Here is a 13,900-nt window from a genome sequence, read left to right as displayed (position 1 = left end):
AGAGATGCTCAATTGGGTTTAAGTCAGGGCTCTGGCTGGGCCATTCAAGAACAGCCACGGAGTTGTTGTGAAGCCACTCCTTCGTTATTTTAGCGGTGTGCTTAGTGTCATTGTCTTGTTGGAAGGTAAACCTTCGGCCCAGTCTGAGGTCCAGAGCACTCTGGAAAAGGTTTTCGTCCAGGATATCCCTGTACTTGGCTGCATTCATCTTTCCCTCGATTGCAACCGGTCGTCCTGTCCCTGCAGCTGAAAAACACCCCCACAGCATGATGCTGCCACCACCATGCTTCACTGTTGAGACTGTATTGGACAGGTGATGAGCAGTGCCTGGTTTTCTCCACACATACCGCTTAGAATTAAGGCCAAAAAGTTCTATCTTGGTCTCATCAGACCAGAGGATCTTATTTATCACCATCTTGGAGTCCTTCAGGTGTTTCACGGCAAAGGGTCTGAATACTTATGACCATGTGATATTTCAGTTTTTCTTTTTTAATAAATTTGCAAAAATTTCTACATTTCTGTTTTTTTCTGTCAAGATGGGGTGCTGAGTGTACATTACTGAGAGATAAAATGAACTTTTTTGATTTTTGGAAAATGGCTGCAATGAAACAAAGAGTGAAAAATTTAAAGGGGTCTGAATACTTTCCGTACCCACTGTATTTCTGCATACTGTTAGCCAGTGCTCATTCCTGTTACCCAGTGCTCATTCCTGTTACTAAATTGTTTAGTTTTCATAAAAAAATAAGATAAACCACTATTTATTCTCTTATGATTGGTCAATCATTTATCCCATTGTTTAATAAATTACATGATAAAAACATTGATAAACCTTAGGTTTCGGTCTCCTTTAAAATAAAAAAAAAGGTGTTGCATTTTTTTGAAAAATACAACTTGCATGCATATAAATTACATTTTTTGTCAAAAATATTCATTTTTTGAACATGTAACCAACAATTTATTATAAATAAACACTTTCCTTATGGAAAAACAAAGGAATTATTTGACCTGCTTTTAAACATGGTTTCAAAATGACACATAAGTTTTGGTAACAGGACTGAGAAAAATGCAGCCATCTTCCGCTTAGAAACCTTGTAAAAGTTTAAATAAACTTGCCTGAGAGTGACCATTAAATATTTTAGATTCCGTCTTGAAAAAACGTCAAATTTGCTCTTCTGTTTATTTTGGAATGGTGACAACAGCCAAATGACACCCATTCGGTGGAGTGGCCCCGCGAGCTTTTATTTTGAAATGTAGAAACTAGCGGAAGGCACGAGACGGGAGGGCTTATTATTATTATTATTTTTTACAAGTCTGGTGTATTTATTAATTCATGTTGTACAAAACTGTTATTTTATATATTTTGACCTACTCCTAACATCATGATCTACAGTACGTTATTACATGTTAACAATGGGAACTGCATAAACTGTTTTATATAGAGAGTCTGGATTATCTGATAATAAACAGACTACAATGAGACTGCAGCCTGGTGGCGCTGATGTTTCATTTGGGATCCCATTAGAAGTACTCAATATGGTCGTGGTGGCTCTTGAATTGTTGCATGTTACTCTGCGCAATCTCACCTCCATAACATGGGAGTTTTTCATAAACACGTGAACCTTAATGAAGTACTTGGTCCCCGCCTGCGTCGAGTAGCTCTTGGCTGTGAAAACATCATAGGTCTTCCCTGCTTTCTGCTCCGCAGATCTTCTGGATTTTTTCGTCCGCATCAGCGGAGAGGTCCCTCCACACATCATCGGCATTGTGACAGGTTTTAGTGGAGAAAAAATAAGCAGATCACAAAAGTAAGCGAATGAGTTTGTAACAGTGAGACGGATCAGGCTCCAGGCTGTAGCCATATCCGGATGTATGTGCAGTTCCGGAAAGAAAAACAAACTTCCCCAATTTTTTTTTTTTTAGCAAAAAATAAGTCTAAGACAGGTAAAGACATGTTTATGTTGACACCCGGTGTTTCCACCTTATGCGTCTATAGCAGCTGTATTTTTTGTTTTACCATGTGACAGACAAGATAAGGTAAATAGTAGAGAAACTGTTGGCTGTGACCGACCAGTGTGAGTCCCCAAGCTGCTTTTGAACCGGAGTCGTCTGTCTCGTCCTCTTCTCCCACATAAGGTCAGTCACGGTCATTGTTCAGTTTTTGTTAAAACGACATACTTTAAGAAGCTCTTTGTCGTATTGCCAAAGAATGTGCATCTTTCTACCTGACAGAGTTCTGACCACCACACCTTAAAGAGCACTGAAAATATAGTTTATCCAAAAAGTTAAAATGCTTAAATTACTAACTATTATTATTTAGTGTTAGTATTATTACTAACTCTCAATGTAGGACCAAAAATAGTCGTCTGTCTGAGACTTTGTGTTTATTTAGGTTTTTCTTACTGCGTCACATAAATAAGGAAATGAGTTGCGAAATTTTTACTGCTCAGTGCATAATGGGTGTGTAACCTATAAACATGGCACACAAGGTTTATGGACTTATTGGTAAAAATTTTAAATGTTTTATCTATATTTTACTTTGTTTAGGCTATATTTTGTGTTTGTTGTTTTACTTTTCTTTGTGTTTCCGATATGAAAATGTTTTAATCTTTGTTTAAACTTTCTAAGGGGGAAAACTTTGAAGATGCAGTAATCAATAAATAAAATTACTCTAATAAAATTAGGAAATGATTCTGCCCAAATTTGAGAATCTTGGACGGGTTACTTTGTTATCTGGGACTCTTAAATTAGGATTGAAGAAAAAGCCTAAACCACATTGATTTATGCATGCCTAGCTCTGTCATCAATTAAAAAAAAATATTATGAAAAGGGCTACAGAAAGCAGAATAAGAAAATGTATTTTATTCATGGAAACATAAGAAGTCATATTTATTCATAAAGAATGGAGAGTTCTATACACCAGCACATTTGAACATGCTGGACCCCAGGTACTTTGAACTTTATAACTTTATAGCCTCCACACTGCCCACATTGTCGTCCTTTGGTCATCATGGTATATGGAGTAATTTTAGAGTTTAATAAAAACCTATATCAGTGGTACGTTCTAAATTGTAGTGAGATCTGCAACCTTGTCTACCTGTGTTATGCTTATAGACCTTGAATAACTATGTTTAACATTAGAAAGTCCCTAAATGCATATTTCCCTCATTTAAAGAACGTAGATGACTTTCCCATATTACCCATACAGTGGAAATCGCAACTGTGAGATGGTTTTAATGTTCGTACCGCTGTTATCCTGTCATTAAATTCTGACTAAGGTTTTAACTTAAATCAAGGGACATGATCTGGCTTGTGATGTACAGATGGACTGCAGGCGGCCTCTGTGATGGTCATATAACTTCGTGGTCATATCAGAGACTATAGTTTATAGTGCTATTGGATTTTATTGCATAATACATTGTGTTGAAATTTTTTGAAAAATATAATTGCAATATTTTGACTGCTATTCTTTTGCATCACAACAATATTTAATTTAAAAAAGCTATTTTGACATACATTTTGCCTTTTACAAATGTTGCACCTCCTGAGATTTGAAAATTGCAAAAGGCCTTTTTTTCGATACCCTAATTATACACTACTTCTACTGACTAAAATTTCTTTCCATCTTTAAGGAAAATCCTCACTGCCACTATGTACTTTTTAATTAAACAATAGAAGCATGGTTTAGACTTTCCAAATTATTCAGCAAATTTGGTAAGTTTTCTCTCTAATTATGTCTATTTCTCTTTCCTTCCTGAATTTGTTAATAGATTTGTGTGAGAATTTGAGGTCTTTAAAGTAAAACATAATGACCTTAAGCAGAGGTGATACCTGTCAAGTGTAACATACATTTTATGGTCATAAAGTTATCGCATATTATATATTCTTATGGCCACTGTACCCAGCCTGCTTCTTTCTCTAAGTGCACTTTTTCATTCCTCAATGATGTTTGGGATGAGATCCTCATTCTCAAGGATCCTGTTCTTTTTCCTTGAGCACCTCAGAGACTTTGGCATCCTTCCATCACTGTGGAATAATGTGTTTGTGTTTGTGTAAATATGTCAGCTTTGTCATGAATCGTTGTGACGACAGAGAGGAGGCCGTCCCCCCCTCTAAAACCGTCCTGTGTGGGGAACATGGAAGCCAGACTGAAGCTCAGAGGTGAGATGTGGATCATCACTGTTCATAACTGTTCTTCATGTCAGAGCTCAGTGCATTATTCACAGTCAAAGCTGTGTGTGTTGTGTTGAAGCCCAGAACAACTGCAGAGAACAGACTCTCCTACACCCAGCTGTGTGTCCATGAAGAGTGACCGGTCCATGACACGTCATCTTGAATTTAAAGGACAACATTCTTCTGAACCAAAGTTAGTCAACATAATACAATTAATTGACATTTCAGATAAGTCTCCTTGTATTGGAGCTCATTCATATTAAGGCGTTATAACTATGGGGAAGGTACATCTTTATATGCTTCATATGACTGGTGTTGGGATCTGGTAGGTGCATGTTTAGTTATATAGAAGATACTTAGTTTGTTGAAGTGAAATTAGTGTAGATCACTGCTGCAGGTTAACACACCAGAATTTCTGACCAAACTGTTGAGTTGCATTATGGATAATGTAGGCGCCAGGTTTTGACAAGAAAGAGCAAAGTGGAATAAAAAAGATGATATCTCTGGTTCTACCTATCCATCGATTCTTATCCTTTATAAAGATATCAGTCCTGTGAATAAATGTAATATTTTAAAGATGTTTTTACTGAGAAAAACATCATGTTCCAACATTTCATACTCTGCTATTTTTTAATATGTCGTGCATCATTGCAATCTAAACGTCCATATTTTCTCCACAGAGTTCAAGACCACTCAGAGGTTGCTGGTGTTCCTTCTTCTCAGCAGCAACAAACAGATGTGGGATCTATATTTATGGTGTGTTAATGTACAAACCCCACTGCTAAATAAAAAGCCACAAACTAAACACTAAATTAACACAGCATACAGACAGAAGAAGTGTTCACACGTTTGTAACCTGTGATGGTGCTTGTCAAGACGATGCCGCTGTGTGTCTACAGCGTCCATGCTGGACTCTTTAGCCTTTTAACTTGGCAGATAATTGAATAAATTTTTTTATATAACACTATATAGAAAGTGATATTCACATGTTATTGTGTTCCAGCTGCTTGAGGAGAACATTGTCAGTTTTGTGAGGGATGAGTTGAAGAGGTTCCAGAGGGTTCTGAGTCTAGATTACCCCGAATTCTTAAGGAGGCAGAGGGAGGATAAGGAGGTACAAAGTGAGGAGGAAGAGCAGAAGAGGAGCAGAGAGGCATTTCTGAAGATCACACTACTCTTCTTGAAGAGAATAAATCAGGAGGATTTGGCTGATTGTCTGCAGAGCAGTAAGAGGCTTTTAACAGATTTTACATTTTTATTTTATTCTGCTGAATATGTTCTAAGCACATGTATCAGATGTTTTTTTCTGAGCTGACCACAGAAGCTATTTGTCCTCCACTGATGAGCTGAATAGATTTGATAAAAGTAGGAAACACAGCAGCCACTCTTTAATGTTTGTTACTCAGATGTACTGCATCCAGTTGATTTTAATATTAATTTTTCATTCAGGAACCTTTTTTGGACTGTGCCAACATAAAGTCAAGTCAAATCTGCAGAAGAAGTTTCATTGTGTGTTTGAGGGGATTGCTAAACCAGGGAATCCGACTTTCCTAAATCAGATCTACACAGAGCTTCATATCACAGAGGGAGGGACTACAGAGGTCAATGATGAACACGAGGTCAGACAGATTGAAGCAGCATACAGGAAGTCAGCCAGACCAGAAACAACAATCAGGTGTGAAGACATTTTTAAACCCTCATCTGATGAACCAATCAGAACAGTGATGACAGAGGGAGTGGCTGGCATCGGGAAAACAGTGTTGACACAGAAGTTCACTCTGGACTGGGCTGAAGGCAAAGCCAACCAGGACGTACAGTTCACATTTCCATTTGCTTTCAGAGAGCTGAATGTGCTGAAAGAGAAAACGTACAGTCTGGTGGAACTTATTCATCACTTCTTCACTGAAACCAAAGAAGCAGGAATCTGCAGGTTTGAAGAGTTCCAGGTCATCTTTATCTTTGACGGTCTGGACGAGTGTCGGCTTCCTCTGGACTTTAACAACAATGAGATCCTAACTGATGTTACAAAGTCCACCTCAGTGGATGTGCTGCTGACAAACCTCATCAGGGGAAAACTGCTTCCCTCTGCTCGCCTCTGGATAACCACACGACCTGCAGCAGCCAATCAGATCCCTCCTGAGTGTGTTGGCAGGGTGACAGAGGTCAGAGGGTTCACTGACGCACAGAAGGAGGAATACTTCAGGAAGAGATTCAGAAATAAGAAGCTGGCCAGCAAAATCATCTCCCACATGAAGACATCACGAAGCCTCCACATCATGTGCCACATCCCAGTCTTCTGCTGGATCACTGCTACAGTTCTGGAGGATGTGTTGAAGACCAGAAAGAGAGGAGATCTGCCCAAGACCCTGACTGAAATGTACGTCCACTTCCTGGTGGTTCAGTCTAAATTGAAGAACGTGAAGTATGATGGAGGAGCTGAGACAAATCCACACTGGACTCCAGAGAGCAGGAAGATGATTGAGTCTTTGGGACAACTGGCTTTTGAGCAGCTGCAGAAAGGCAACCTGATCTTCTATGAATCGGACCTGACAGAGTGTGGCATCGATATCAGAGAAGCCTCAGTGTACTCAGGAGTGTTCACACAGATCTTTAAAGAAGAGAGAGGGCTGTACCAGGACAAGGTGTTCTGCTTCATCCATCTGAGCATTCAGGAGTTTCTGGCTGCTCTTCATGTCCATATGACATTCATCAACTCTGGTGTCAATCTTGTAGAACCACAAACATCCTCCTGGTGGTCAAAACTATTTACAGACCAATCTAAACTAAAACACCTCCACCAGTGTGTTGTGAACAAGGCCTTGCAGAGTCCAAATGGGCACCTGGACATGTTCTTACGATTTCTCCTGGGTCTTTCATTGCAGACAAATCAGAATCTTCTACAACAGCTGGTGACAGAGAAAGGAAGTGAGTCCAAGACTAATCAAGAAACAACGGAGTACATCAAGAAGAAAATCAGTGAGGATCTCCATCTAGAGAGAATCTTCAATCTGTTCCACTGTTTGAATGAGCTGAAGGATCATTCTCTAGTCGAGGAGATCCAACAGTACTCACTCACTAGAAAGGATCTTTCTCTGGCACAGTGGTCAGCTCTGGCCTTTATGTTAGTGTCATCAGAAAAAGATCTGAATGTGTTTGATCTGAAGAAATTTTCTGCTTCTGAAGAGGTTTTTCTAAGGATGCTGCCGGTGGTCAAAGCCTCCAATAAAGCAATGTAGGTGAAAAAGGCAACTCAATATATTAATAATATCAAACAAAATGTTTTCATGAAGCAGTCTTATCCTCTTGATATACTGTATGTAAAACATACAGACACAACATGACATGTCTATATACAAAGATATCAGATATAACATGAAAATAACTACATATGTAAAGAATATGTTTATATTTTATTGATGAGAAAACCTTTTGAGTATTTTCCTCACTTGCTCATCTTCAGGCTGAGTGGCTGTCATCTTTCGGAGAGAAGTTGCGAAGTTCTGGCCTCAGTTCTCAGCTCCCAGTCCTCTTGTCTGAGAGAGCTGGACCTGAGTAACAACAACCTGCAGGACACAGGAGTGAAGCTGCTCTCTGCTGGACTGGGGAGTCCACACTGTATATTGGAAACTCTCAGGTCAAAGAGATGTCAATGCTGGTTATAACATCTTTGTTTATTTTGTAGACATTACATTATATATGTGTGTGTGTGTGTGTGTGTGTGGTGTGTGTGTGTGTGTGTGTGTGTGTGTAGTAGGCATTTTGACGAGGTAGCCTTTCAAAACAAAAACCAACATGGCAGCTAATGAATGAGATGTGCACTGCTGTGTTCACTGTCGCTTTACCTGGTCTGCGCTTGTAAAATATCCACAATGTCACGACTTGTAACGTAATAGATAGCAACTCTGTGTTTCTCGCCTATGACACACCCACCTAACGGGAGAAAACATACCTCGTTGCCTATTGGACAACGTTGCAAGGAAACATGTCGTTCAATCCGAAGACGTTGCAAAACGTTTTGAGATTAAATTTGCCCCAGGTCTTCAGCAGTGTCGACCAGCACTGGGTCTCCCTCCATGCTGTTAGAGTTTATGACCTAGAGCAGGGGTATTCAATTAGATTTCAAAGAGGTCTAGTTAGAGAAAATTTCCTGAAGCAAAGGTCCGGAACATCAAAACGACGAACTTGCGTTATCATTCAGTACTATTAACCTATAGTTGTATGAACAGCTGTAATGCCTCCTCTTCTCTTTCATTTCCTCTTACAGAGCTACCACTTTCCTACTTTCTGTTGTTCAGTGAGAAACGTGAGTTCCAGCTAGCATATTGGAGATCTATGAGATATTCTGGTTTTGAACTGCCCGTGGGAGGAATGTACATGTAAAAATCTGTACATTCTTGATTAAAAGTCATGTGAAATCTCTTTTATCTTTCGTCTCCTCAATTCTGGTGTGTTTCCAAAACGTCTCTGGTGTATCTCGCGGACTCGACTCGCAAGCATCGGTATGCACAGATTTGATTGGCTGAGCAGCGTCACATGAGACGATTGGAGCACATGCGATTGGTCTGTGAGTTTCCTGGTCCTCTAAACCAGTACAGTAAATGCTAGAAAAGCTGCGCGGGTTAAAATAGAAACGCTCCGTCACGAGGTAGTAAGTCTCAATAATAAATGGGCTGTAGGTCGGCGGTCCGGAGAGGACGGCGGCTGGGTCCGGATCCGGACCGCGGTCCGTCTATTAGTGACCTCTGACCTAGAGGGCTGCGTGCAGACGCAGAGGGAGGGGCTGGGCTGCGTGGTGAGGGAGAGAGATGAGAAAACACTGGAAGAACTTTACAGAAACATAATTAATTCAACATCCTACTATGTCGTAGGGAAACCCTAAGCGACCATTGACTCAAAGATATTTTTTTCTTTGTTTTTACGTGATAATGGGATACTTTTCGTTATGATTTCGAGATAACAAAACAGTAGTTAAACATAGGGGTCGGCAGAAACGTTTCTTAATGGTAATTTCAGTATGGTTTTCAGTGTAACTGGTTTGCTTAGTTGGTAGAGCACAGGACCCATGGTTGCAATGTTGAGTGTTTGATCCTCATTGAAGATTATTCTGCTTAGTCTTACTAAGAGTCTACAGCCATGCTCTGTGAAGCGGGACAAGAATTTTTGTGCCACATTGCATGGCAATCCATTTAATTGTTGATGAGATTTTTCACTCAAAGACACAAATGTCAATCTCATAATGGTTTCACTCTGGACCACCTTCCATTGACATTGAGATCCATAGAACCACACTGGCACGAACTGTGCATGAAACACATTCACAGCAAATTCTTATATACTGAAATTAATTTTGTGTGCATGTGTGTGTGTACGTAGGTTGTCAGGCTGTCTGGGCTCAGAGGAAGGCTGTACTTTTCTGGCCTCGGCTCTTAGATCCAACCCCTCCCATTTGAGAGAGCTAGACTTGAGCTACAATCATCCAGCTCATCTTTCGGAGAGAAGCTGTGAAGTTCTGGCCTCAGTTCTCAGCTCCCATTCCTCTTGTCTGAAAGAGCTGGACCTGAGTAACAACGACCTGCAGGACACAGGAGTGAAGCTGCTCTCTGCTGGACTGGGGAGTCCACACTGTATACTGGAAACTTTCAGGTTAAAGAGATGTCAGTTTTTCCTGTTGCTTTATATGCTGGTTAAGTGATGATACACCACATAAGTAGAAATCTTATACTCATATGAACAGGTTGGAACAAAGCTTTGGTGTTAATATCACTACAATAGACGATTTCAAAGCAGAACCAATAAAAGAAAAACACTTCTAAGTGTCTACAGCCATGCTGGTGGCTCTGCAAAGTGGGACATGAATGTTTGTGCCACATTTCATGGCAGTCCCTCTAGTAGTTACTGAGATATTCCACATAAAGCTACAAATGTCAACCTCATAGTGGTTTTAGTCTGGACCACCTTTGATCGAAACTGTGATACATAGAGCCACATTGGCATGAACTCTGAATGAAACACAATCACAGCAAAACCTTATATGCTGAAATTCATTGTGTGTGCGCATAGGCTGTCAGGCTGTCTGGTCTCAGAGAAAGGCTGTGCCTTTCTGGCCTCAGCTCTTAGATCCAACCCCTCCCATTTGAGAGAGCTTGACCTGAGCTACAATCATCCAGGAGACTCAGGAGTGAAGCTGCTGTCTGCTGGACTAGAAGATCCCCACTGGAGCCTGGACAAACTCAAGTATGGACAGGCAACAAAAGCTCTATTTGACACAGACAACCTGAGAAAAACTGTTTATGCCAGGTTATTATTATTATTGTATAATAAGATTATTATTATTATAGCTAATAATAATAATTATAATATGCTTTATTTATATAGCATGCGTACTGAAAGAACAAGGACAAGGATCACATAGAGTACAGCGAATACGTTCTGCAACACAAGGAAAGATAAGATAAGCAAAGATATAATGATAAAATGACAGACAACAATAATAAAATGACTGGCAGCTCAGATAAAATTGGGATATGCTTTCCGGTAAAAAAAATAGCCTCATTTCCTCAGGCAAGTCATTCCAGAGCCTCGGGACCCGGGCACCAAATGCTCTGTCACCTTTTGTTCTTAGTCTGGATCCGGGAATAGACAAGAGGCCCCTGCCAGAAGATCTTAGACCACAAGAAGGCTCATAAGGAGTTCAAATATCAAAAATGTAATCAGGAGCCAGGCCATTAATAGCCTTAAAAGTAATGAATAAAATCTTAAAATCAATCCTAAAACAAACTGGGAGCCAGTGCAATGATGCTAAAACAGGGGTGAATCATTTTAGTAACCTGTATTTATAGAGCATTTTTTAAAAACACAGTTACAAAGTGCTTTACATGGTTGAACTAGGATTAAAACATTTACACACTGAACAAATAATTATAGGTTTTGGAATTACACACTGCTTTTCAGTGATCCTAATAGGAATTAATGAATAACTGGGGAAAAGACATACACAACCATCACCAACAGGACCTACACTGTGAGGAACAGTGCTATTAAATACAGACCCAGGATGCTGGGTGGGATCTTGCAGGAGATTCCATCAATAAAGTCTATTTCTGTGTTTTGTTACTGTTTGGATGCAACCCATAATATTTAAACAGGTTTCACATGGTCCAGAAGGAAACTAAATTACTAATAATACCAAGTCCAGCGACAGTAGTAAAATTTAGCATCCACAGATGAGAACTTAATGGACGGCTATAAAGATCAGAGCTCTTGGTCATAGTGGGGGTGGAAACAGACAGGACACATCTCCTACCCAGGATTTTAACTGTGGAGGCTAGAGACTCAAGTTAAATGCTCCTGTTTTCATAATGAAAGAACATTTTTGTCTTCCTCCAGGGTGGACCATTGTGGACAGCAGAGATTAGCACCTGGTTTGAGGAAGTGTAAGTCTGTATTCAGTTTAATGCGTTAAACAAGTAAAGACTGATCACATTTGTCACAGTGACAATTAATTTATATTAGCGATTAACGATAAACTGTTAATAAATAGAACTATTAATTAACATAAATTAAACGATCTATTTTTATCGTGTTCTCTCAATCAGATGCTTGTGAACTCACTCTGGACTCAAACACAGCACACCATAAGCTCAGACTGTCTGACAACAACAGAAAGATGACTGCAGTGAGAGAGAAGCAGCCGTATCCTCTTACTCCAGAGAGATTTAACTACTGTCAGGTTCTGTGTAGAAACGGTCTGACCGATCGCTGTTACTGGGAGGCTGAGTGGAAAGTAGATGTTCTTATAGGAGTGGCGTACAAAGGAATCATAAGGAGAGGAAAGACTGATGACTGTTGGTTTGGGAGGAATGATCAATCCTGGAGTCTGCAGTGCTCTGAACATGGTTACTCTGTCTGGCACAATAAGAGAGAAACTGACCTTCCTTTCTCTGCCTCTGGATCTGACAGAGTAGCAGTGTATGTGGACTGTCCTGCTTGCACTCTGTCCTTCTACAATGTCTCTCATGGCAATCTGACCCTACTCTACACCTTCCACTGCACATTCACTGAACCTCTCTACCCTGGGTTTGGATTTGGATACGATTCCTCTGCGTCTCTTTGTGAATTGTAGAAAGGAGAGCCGTTTCAATACTCACTGCTGACTGACACACACACACAACACTGTGCAGTACCAAACCATATCTGAAGGAGACATCCTGGCGAGGAGTATTTATCTTTCTAGCAAACTGGAAATTCCACAGTGTAAAAAAGCTAATTTAAAATCTTAAGTAAAAATATAAAAGTATTAGCATTAGTGCATAACTAAAGTACCAAAAAGTAAAAGTACTAATCATGCAGATTGTTATGTTTCAGAATATATTATATAACTGGATTACAATTATGGCTGCATTAATGTGTTCATTGCTTTAATGGTGCAGTTGGAAAGATGGATCTAATTTTCATTACTTTATACACTGCTGGATATATTACTACATAATATATCATGATTTATTAGTTGACTAATATTTTGTATTAATAATCTGAATCTGCAAAGTAAGAAATAACTGAATCTGTCTGATAAATGTTGCAGAGTAAAAAGTACAATATTTGCTTCCAATATGTAGAGGTGGAGAAGCAACATAACATGGAAATACTCAAGTAAAGTTCAAATAGGTCAAAATTGTACTTGAGTATAGTACTATTAAATGTACTTTCCACCTCTGGTTTAGCATTATATTTAGTTAAAGTTGTCAACGTTTCCTGATTCAATCAAAACTCAGAGAAGAATAGTTTAATTTCAGTTATTGTTTATTGGTTTAAGCTTTTCTTGAGTTAAATGTTAGCTTCCTTTATTCTAACTTAACACACTCACCTTTGTTTTTTTTGCAATATGGTGAGAAATAAATATTTAAGACTTGTTTGTAGTGATACAAATAACATTGTCATTCACCTGTTGGTTGTAGGTGTGACTCTCACACTGAATGAATGTCCTGCCTAGGCTTATTGTTTGGTAGACTGTGGTGGTCTTCTCACAATAAAGTGTCAACAATTGAACTTACGTCAAATCAAATGTCATAACACTTTAAATTGATATTACTTTTTCTACTGTCATATTGGTTTAGTGTGCGTTTCTGTTGTGAACAAACATGATTTATTCTACATTTAGGGTACAGAACACAGTTTTAACAATCACAACAATATAAGGACAAAGACTGTATTTAGATAAATGTTTAACCAAACAGAAGTTTGTTTTTCATCTGTGATTCTGTTGTTGTTAAATAAAGATCATCAATAGCTCTTCCTCAGTCTTGGAGTAAATCTTTTTTTTTTGCAAACAATGAACAACATATTGTAACTGAGGATATCCCTCCACTTCTGGAACAATAAATAAATAATAATAATTTATTAGTAGCATACCGTAGCTTCATATTAAAGAGACAAAAGGTAAAAATAGAGTTCAAGTATAATGATTTAAAAAAATAAAGTTAAATGTTTTATTTTATTTAACCTTTATTTAACCAGGAAGTGACTTGAGACTGATTCATTGGCCAAGATGGCACACCAGTTACAAATTAAATAGAAATGAAAACACAGATAAATCAAACACCAAATCACATATAAAAGAAAGGGAGTAAATCCAGCTCTGGTGAGGCAGTTAGATTTCTTAGTTACATAGAGTTTTAACATAAATTTATTTAATGGGACAAGATCATTTAGATGTAGTAATTCCAGCTTCTGC

General features: G+C 38.9%; 1 protein-coding gene across 3 annotated transcripts; it reads left to right on the top strand.

Moving 5' to 3' along the window:
- The first annotated feature begins 610 nt into the window (after window positions 1-610).
- Window positions 611-13,466, top strand: LOC119908690 (NACHT, LRR and PYD domains-containing protein 9-like). Of its 3 annotated transcripts, XM_038726521.1 has the most exons (11): window positions 611-2,133; window positions 4,063-4,158; window positions 4,250-4,363; window positions 4,851-4,926; window positions 5,174-5,396; window positions 5,620-7,402; window positions 7,631-7,804; window positions 9,544-9,813; window positions 10,231-10,404; window positions 11,557-11,603; window positions 11,766-13,466. In XM_038726521.1, exons 2-11 carry the CDS (start codon window positions 4,070-4,072, stop codon window positions 12,290-12,292), a joined length of 3,477 nt encoding a protein of 1,158 aa, XP_038582449.1. In that variant the 5' UTR covers window positions 611-2,133; window positions 4,063-4,069; the 3' UTR covers window positions 12,293-13,466. The 3 variants fall into 3 exon arrangements, with proteins under 3 accessions (XP_038582449.1, XP_038582451.1, XP_038582450.1); XM_038726523.1 differs by lacking the exon at window positions 9,544-9,813; XM_038726522.1 differs by lacking the exon at window positions 10,231-10,404.
- Window positions 13,467-13,900: the final 434 nt, after the last annotated feature.

This window comes from Micropterus salmoides, unplaced genomic scaffold, assembly GCF_014851395.1.
Source record: "Micropterus salmoides isolate LMB-PRFRI ecotype aquatic unplaced genomic scaffold, ASM1485139v1 Ms_hic_scaffold_18, whole genome shotgun sequence".
NCBI lineage: Eukaryota > Metazoa > Chordata > Actinopteri > Centrarchiformes > Centrarchidae > Micropterus > Micropterus salmoides.
The sequence above is the reverse complement of the archived record's forward strand: the minus strand, read 5'-3'. Positions and strand labels throughout refer to the sequence as shown.

Coding starts and splice junctions, on each gene's coding strand:
- LOC119908690 (XM_038726521.1), top strand. CDS start 4,070: ATGAATCGTTGTGACGACAGAGAGGAGGCCGTCCCCCCCTCTAAAACC. Junction 9,814..10,230: donor TGTATACTGGAAACTTTCAG/GTTAAAGAGATG, acceptor GTGTGCGCATAG/GCTGTCAGGCTGTCTGGTCT. Junction 10,405..11,556: donor TGGAGCCTGGACAAACTCAA/GTATGGACAGGC, acceptor GTCTTCCTCCAG/GGTGGACCATTGTGGACAGC.